Below are 8,116 nucleotides of genomic sequence, written 5' to 3'. Positions count from 1 at the left end.
TCGGCTCGCAGCCGCGGCGAGGCCTGGAAGGTGGCTCCGCCCAGGCGCCTCAGTCAGCTGCTGTCGCTGCCGCCACCGCCGTCGTCTCCTCGGCCTTCCGATACAACCGCTCTCCGCTCGTTTCGGGGCGGGGGGGAAAGGAGAGCCCCGGCGAAGAGGTTGGGGCCGGAGGCTTCCCCAGATCGTCACCCAGAGGAGGGATGGGTGGCGGAAGCGTTTCTGGTTGAAGGGGGACCGAATTACAGCGGGAGGAGGCCACGTACTCTGTAAAAGGGGGCTCTGCTTGGTGCAGTTGAGGCCTGTTGGCTCGGAGGGGGGGGTTAAGCGAGGAAGCGCTTGATAACTATGACCTGGATGACTGAGAATCTCCATAGACATGAAGCGACCACCTGTTATGAGGGAAGGCGTTTTCGAACCTCCAGTTTAGCAGGGGTGCCTTAAGGATTTGGGGGCAGAGTGTGCCGCCTCGGTTTAGGAGACTGTCTTCTAGAAGGAAGGAGGGGAGGTATTGACTAGGGCAGGGGTAGGCAACCTCGGCTCTTTTATGACTTATGGACTTCAACTCCCAGAATTCCTGAGCCAGCTTGGCTGGCTCAGGAATTCTGGGAGTTGAAGTCCATGAGTCATAAAAGAGCCGAGGTTGCCTACCCCTGGACTAGGGCTAGGGCAGGGGTCAGCAACCTGAAACAGTGAAAGAGCCACTCGGAACCTGTTCCCTCACAAAAGGAAAAACTGGGAGCCGCAAAAAATGTGTGCACATGTGCGTACATGCACGCATGTGCAGAACAGGGTTTGACTGAAGAGTGGAGCCAAGGCAAGATATGCACCTACCCTACATATTTGAATTGATTGGTTGAACATTTTTAGTCCCACTTTTTTTTTTTGGACTGCACGTGGCAGAAGACTGGGAGCCGCAGGAGACGGCTGAAAGAGCCGCATGCGGCTCCGGAGCCGTGGGTTGCAGACCTGTGGGCTAGGGAAAAGGCTTTTTGTGCTGCAAAAGAATCTGCCTTTCCCGCTTGGAGAGAAGCCAAGAGAATAAATAATACACTACTGTACATGGAAGTCAAGCTGGGCTTCTCCCAAAGGTGCTTTTCAAAAGAGACAACTGGACTTTCTGGGGGTTTTTTGTTTGTTTTGTTTTTCTTTGAAAGAAGCTGGACTTCTTCCTATTTTGGAGGTCTGCCTGCTATAAGGGTCAGTGTGAGGCGGGATCCTCTTCCTAATGCTGTGGTTTTCAAATTGGGAAGCCCTGTACAAGGAATTGCTGATCTACAAAACTGGGGTGTTTGTTGGGGGTGTAACTCCAGGCATAGAATGGGCTGGGTCTAATTTGGCTGAGCGGGCCTTGTTTCCTTTTGAAAGCCTGTTGTCCAGTACACTAATATTCCCTAATCTGTTTCCCCTAGATTTTTGTGTGGAATGTAATTAACGAGAGAAGTGTGTTCCAATAAGTGCCCTGATGGTGTGATTGTGGAAAGGGAGTTTGGTGGAGAATAAGAGACTCCAGTCTTCCCATGCAGAAGCAAGTTGCAGCACTGGAAATGAGAAGGAAGAATATATGAGCCATATCAAACAATGCCCAGAACTGGAACTTTCTTGGCAGTAAAACTATCATAGACAAGGTGATCTTCCAGTCTGCTAATTATCAGTGATGGCTCTGAGAGGACTATGGCTCATCAGTCATGAGCAAGAAGTACAAAGCACTGTGCTGTTTTCCAGGTAATACAGTGTATTTGTCTGGTCCAAGCCTGTATAACATACATTTCTTTTACTGCAAATATTGGCACCTTTTGCTGATTTTTTTTAAAATTCCATTTATATCCCGCCCTTCTCTGAAGACTATTATTTTCTGCCTATACTATAAAGCAGAACTTGACCCAATATAGTTAGTATCCTGCAGTCTTTAGGAGAGAATCTATAATTTAGCCGAGCACATGTTTGCATGCAGACAGTCATATTCAGTTTTTTTATATCCTTAGCTTTGGTATCTCAAGCAAGTAATGAGAATAAAGTGCCTATTACTACATAGATGCTTTCAGAATATACAAGTTTAGGTTAAGTGGACAAATAGCAATTTTACAACTTCTTTTCTACATAGTCTTGTACAATCCAAATTTACTTTGAATTGCCAATACAAAATAAAAACTTTGAAGATGTCTCAATGGAATGCACTATTCTCTGTTATACAACCACCCCAGACAATTATATGCTGACATTTTACCATATAAGCTAGGAGGACATTGGGGGAAAGGCCATTTCTAATATATAAATTTAAGCTTGTTTTGGAGCTTTTTTGCTTTTTTTCATTCTTCTCAAGGTTCACTGATAGCTGGAATTCCAAAAGACTGAGATCTGTCATAGAGAAGTGTCTGTACATTATTAATCTGCCTATGATTTTTTGAAAGCGTAGAAATTAAAATTGGGAACAGACCTTAGATCTTTTGTAATGGCTCTTAAACTTTATTGGGGTGGAGAATTGTGAATTGTAACCAGAATTAAATTTATAGTTAATTCTGGTTACATAAGCATAAGCACTAGAAATCTTAAGTTCTTTCTGTATGAGTCATTATCTCTTTACACATGCGTGCTAGTCGTTTCCAACTCTAGGGGCCGGTGCTCATCTCCGTTTCAAAGCCGAAGAGCCAGCGCTTGTCCGAGGACGTCTCTGTGGTCATGTGGCCGGCATGACTAGGCGCCAAAGGTGCACGGAACACTGTTACCTTCCCACCTTAGTGGTCCCTATTTTTCTACTTGCATTTTTACGTGCTTTCGAACTGCTAGGTTGGCAGAAGCTGGGACGAGTAACAGGCGCTCACTCTGTTACGTTACGCGGCACTCGGGATTCGACCCGCCAAACTGCCGACCTTCTGATCGACAAGCTCAGCGTCCTAACCCACTGAGCCACCGCGTCCCCCATTGTCTCTGTAGAAATATGATAATGCAGGCCAATTTGCAGCTTGTACTGTAGATGGGTGGAGACTGAATTTCTATAACAAATGAGCTGTTCAGCCTTAACCCATTGGAGTATAATTGCTCTCCTATTCTTTAACAAAGACTGGAGAGACCAGAATAAGTTCCATATCTGAGCTGCAAATAACTGGTAACCACTAGATGGCAGTAAACAGAATCAGAAACATAAACCCTGAAAAAAGTTTAAATAAAAGTGAAGCATTCACACCACTGCAGAATGAAAAAGCTTCTTTATATCTAAACAAGAATATACTCTGCCACCCACAAGCCCTTACTTCTTTCATGTGAATGTTGTAAGAGCTGAAATGAAAAAAATAAGGACCATATAGTGTTTCTGAAAAATCTGTACACTAACTGTGATGGTCATTGTTTAGGTTTAGCAATAATTGTACTCTGCAGTATAGACTCAGGAACACTTCAGGCATCCCTCAGTCAAACTGGGAATTAGAAATAACAAATAGAAATCTTCCACTGTGCCAAGTTCAAATAACAACTCAACATAATACCAATTATTCCCTTTTGTTCGTTCCTACTATACTTTAAAGTTACACTGTCAACTTGACATTTTTGAATTAGGTTAATGTTGGGGGGAAAAGTCTTGCTTCTGACAAAGGAGTATTTTAGAAATTATTGTACAACATAGTAGTTAAACCCATTTATTAAAAATATGTTTTTCTGCTCTCCTGGTGATATTACAAGTGTTTGATATTTCTTTCACACTGCATAATGAAATAATTAACTATAGGGCTAAGGAGAGATACCAGTGCAGCCAATGATAGTTAACCATTCTGAATGGAGAAATACAAAACATTGTTTCTCAAATAGTTAGGCTGGCAAATAATGCAAGCATTGTGGCTTTATGATTAGCATATCTTGTTGGTAACAGAACTATGAAGAGTCAAGTCTCTGGGTTCTTCAGTTACGGCATCTCAGCAGTCACTAAAGGAGATACATTTGGGGTATGAGTACTTGTTCAAGTGAAATGAGAGCTGAATACATGAATATAAGAACATAAAAGGTGCAAAAAGTTCATTGTGTCACTGCATAAAATGCTTGCTTCTTAATATGAAAATATGCTGGAGCCAATTTATGATTTGATTTTAGAAAATTAGCCCCAACGTCTGTCTGATGTATTTCGAGCTTTATACATGTGGAATAATAATAGATTGATGTGATCTTTTGTACCATATTCCAGATTTTTGCAAGCAGGAACACAATACAGAATGTTAATATTTCTGCTGTACTTCTATTTCCATCTTGCAGACGTTACCCCACGGTTGAAAAGCGAGCACAGTTTTTCAATGGGCCAAGTTATGTGCCAATACCAGAAGATGGTCCTTTCCTTAAAGCATTACTTTTTGCATTGAGGTTGACAGATGAAGGTCAACACTTTGTGGAGTGTAGAGATGGCTGTTCCAGAATCAACAAGACCTCAGCTTATACACTGCAGGTTGAAAGGAAGGATCTCTGGCCTGTAGTGGCCTTCCGGAAGAATGGATTGATTTACGTTGGCCTTCCTTTAGTTGAGCAGTCCCTTATACCACGACCACCTCTCTTCAGTATCTGTGGAATCTCTCAGGCTTTTGACTTCTTGTCGGGACTCCTGGCTTTTATGAACTCTAATCAGAAGAGTGAAACAGAGAGGAGTGCCAAAATTGCCCAGCTGCCAAGTTTGGTTATGCAGGCCTGTCCTCTGGGGACTCCCCTAGATGCAAATTTAAATGGTTCATTGGAAAATAGTCACGTTGCTGTAAGTAGTCACACTCAGAAACCACCAGCTTGGAGAAGCAACACGTACAAGGGAAAGCCTCAAGTTAATATCTGTATTGTTGAAAAAGTCAAATCTGTCCAGTATGACCAAAGGGATGTGGCAGACATGTGGCAAGTTTATGGAACTGTAACATGCAAGGTGAGATGATTCCTATTGCAAAACTCTATAACCTATTTGACACATGGATGCATCTGGAAGAGCAAGAGTTCAGCTCATCTTGGTGTGTAGAGAAGCTGAACTTAATATTTTTTAATGCTTCAGTATGTCAAAGCAAAGATATTGGGGGTTTTTTAGACTCGGTTCATTCTGGTAAATTAAACTAGAATGAAAGTCTCACTTTACAGTTATGCTGTTGCATATCTTGCTCTTAGTTTTGCTGGTAATAGGACAAGCTGCTAAATTTTTTTATCAATTTTGCATATATATATATATGTTTGTGTGTGTGTGTATGTATGTTTATGTATATGTATGTGTATATGTGTGTGTGTGTGTGTGTATAAACAAACTAAGCGAACACTGGGATGAAATAAGAAAAACTAAAACAGTTTTTATTGCTAAAAGATCAAGCTTTCGTTGGCTAACTGCCAACATCAGGATGGAAACACTGGGGTGGGGAGATCACATTTACCGTATTTTTCCGGCGTATAAGACGACCCGGCGTATAAGACGACCCCCGACTTTTAAGAAGATTTTCAAGGTTTTTCGTCTTATACGCTGGAAAAGACTTACATGCCCTGCCCTCCCTGTCCGTCGCAGAGGAGGCGAAGGCCCGACTGGCCTCGCCGGCCCTCCCGCTGCTCCCGTGCTTCTGCCTGCCCCCGAGGCGCAGTGTTTCCCGGGCGGCAGGCAGCGCCGGAGGGCAGCCGCCACCCCGCCACGGCCGGCGCCCCTCCTGCTTCCCCCCTCAGGCCTTGAAGTTAAACTTATCCCATTGGGCGCAGGGCGGGGCAGCTCCGCCCGCAGCCTCTTTTTTGGAACTCGTGCCAGTTCCCTCTCACCGTCGGCCGAGGCGCGCTCTGCCCGGGCTCCCGATCCCTCTTGCCGGCCGGCTTCCCGCTCTGCCCCTCATGGAGCTGGACTGGGCGTGCAGCCTCTCGGTGTGGCTGCTTTTCCTGGGCAGCCTGGCGGTGCGGCTCCTGCGCTCGGACCTGCTGCTGAGCCGGTGGCTGCTGCTGCGCGTGGGGCTGCTGGCCATCCTGCAGGCGCTGGGCTCACGGCGGCTGCCTGCTGGCTCGTCTCGGCCAGCACCGCCCGGCGGAAGCGCATCCCCGCGGGGGGGAGAGCGGTGCTGGTGACAGGTGAGTCCGGCGGGCGCGAGGCCCTCCCCTCGGGCCAAGAGCCGATGGGCAGCGCCGCCTTCGCGTGGGGAGAGCCGCCCGACGCTCCCACCCAGCCGTGTCCCGGAGCCGCGCCGGAGATAGCTCGGTTGCGCGGGGCGGCCCGGCCCGGGCGGAGTCCTGGAGAGCCAAGGGCCCCGGGCCCGCTCCATCCTCCCCACGTCAGGACCGAGCCTGGTCTCCGCGCTCACCGGAACCAAGAGGAGGATGCTGGCGGCGGGCGGGCGCTCCCTCCCGGATCCGCCGGGGAGCGTCTCCCAAAGCGCAGCTTCTGGCGGCCGGGAGTCCGTCGGCCTGGTCGCTGGCCCGCGGCTAGGGCCGGGGCCCAGGAACCGGTAGCCGGGTGCGGGTGGGGGGAAGGAGAGCCAGGCGCGGGCTTCTGCAGCTGGTTTGCGAGGCCGGATGCGGGCGTCTGCCGGGAGAGATAGCGGGTAGCAGGGCGCACTCTGCTTATGCTCAGATGCCGCTTGGGTGAGGGGGAGGGGCTTCCTGCCGCTCCCGGGGTCTGGCGTTTGCAAGGGGGAGGGGAAGGGGCTTAGAGGCTCTTGGGGGTGGGAAGGGAGAGTCACGATGGAGGGGGGACTGGACTAAGGAGGCTTGAAGTTGCTTTGCAAGAACGGGGACGCTCGACTGATTTATGTTTTTTTTCCGGCGTATAAGACGACCCCCCAACTTTTGAGAAGATTTTCATGGGTTCAAAAGTCGTCTTATACGCCGGAAAATACGGTATACTGTTGGTGTCTGCACTCTGCTCATGGAGCGCGTCACCGGTCTGTTTGTTGAGGTCGGCCGTATTTCTTTGAGTTGTCGCACATCTGTTTTTGGGGGATGTAGTTGTCTCTGAGTGTCTGTTTGTCAAAAGTGGATTGCTGATAGTTACACCAAAGGTTCTAGATAGTTGTTGCTCTTCTTCCCTGGGTTCTACAATGCAGGGTGGTTGTGTGTTTGTGCAATCTTGATTTTGATACAATGAGGTGCTCTGTGAATGCTTGTGCTGTTTGCCTTCGTATCGCGCACGTTCCTCTTCCCAATTCCTTAGTGCCTGGTATGCAGCGGGGAGGTCTATGTGCCGGTTGATAGAGGAGTGGTTTGAAAACCAAGCTTCCTTAAACAAGCGGCCGCCTTTAGAGTTGTCACTGGCAATTGCCTCGGTCCCTGTTAGATTAAAGACATGGTTGTGTGTACCCATATGTGCCCACACCTGTGAATGTTGTTCTTGTCTTCTAATAGCGAGTTTGTGTTCATGCACTCTAGTCCTCAGTCGTTTTGCCGTCTCCCCAATGTAATTGCAATTGCAATTCTGGCATGACATCTTGTACATGACCGAGGATTTTTCTTCATTGGGGAATGGATCTTTAGGGTGCATGACACAAGCTCATAAAGTCCGATCAGTTCTGTGGGCAACACCGACCTTGTGAGGGGCTAGTATGCGCGCTGTGGCCTCGGATACACCGTGGATATAAGGCAGTGTTATTCGTGATGTTAAGGCATTTTCACATTGATGGCGGGTAGGTTCACCTGGCCTGCTGTGTTGTCTAATGAAGTTGGGTGGGTACCCGTAGTTTCTGCAGACATGATAAAGGCAGCGTCTTTCTTCCCTTTTTGCCTTATTCGTGCTGCAATGCGTGACTACAACACATGGAACTATCAGCAATCCACTTTTGACAACAGACACTCAGAGACAACTACATCCCCCAAAAACGGATGCGCGACAACTCAAAGAAATACGGCTGACCTCAACAAACAGACCGGTGACATGCTCCATGAGCAGAGTGCAGACACCAACAGTATAAACGTGATCTCCCCACCCCAGCGTTTCCATCCTGACAAACTGCCAACGAAAGCTTGATCTTTTAGCAATAAAAACTGTTTTAGTTTTTTAGTTTTAGAGCAGCGGGAGGGCCGGCGAGGCCAGTCGGGCCTTCGCCTCCTCTGCGACGGACAGGGAGGGCAGGGCATGTAAGTGTTCACTTAGTTTGTTAATTTTAATATGCCTGGGATTTGCATTTTTAATCTTTAATTATATATATTTCCA

General features: G+C 47.6%; 1 protein-coding gene across 2 annotated transcripts in view; it reads left to right on the top strand.

Annotated features, from left to right (window-relative positions):
• Positions 1–49: 49 nt before the first annotated feature.
• AP5M1 (adaptor related protein complex 5 subunit mu 1) overlaps positions 50–8,116 on the top strand; it is a 17,032-nt gene continuing 8,965 nt past the window's right edge. For both annotated transcript variants that reach the window (XR_014027946.1, XM_081339395.1), the window contains exons 1-3: positions 50–158; positions 1,410–1,722; positions 4,237–4,882. Coding sequence is in view for 1 of the 2 variants with exons in the window: in XM_081339395.1 (XP_081195521.1) it covers positions 1,655–1,722; positions 4,237–4,882 (714 nt within the window). In the remaining variant the exon portion in view is untranslated. The remainder of the gene's footprint in view (positions 159–1,409; positions 1,723–4,236; positions 4,883–8,116) is intronic.

Source organism: Vipera berus (genome assembly GCF_964194415.1).
Source record: "Vipera berus genome assembly, chromosome: 1".
Taxonomy (NCBI): Eukaryota; Metazoa; Chordata; class Lepidosauria; order Squamata; family Viperidae; genus Vipera; species Vipera berus.
The sequence above is the reverse complement of the archived record's forward strand: the minus strand, read 5'-3'. Positions and strand labels throughout refer to the sequence as shown.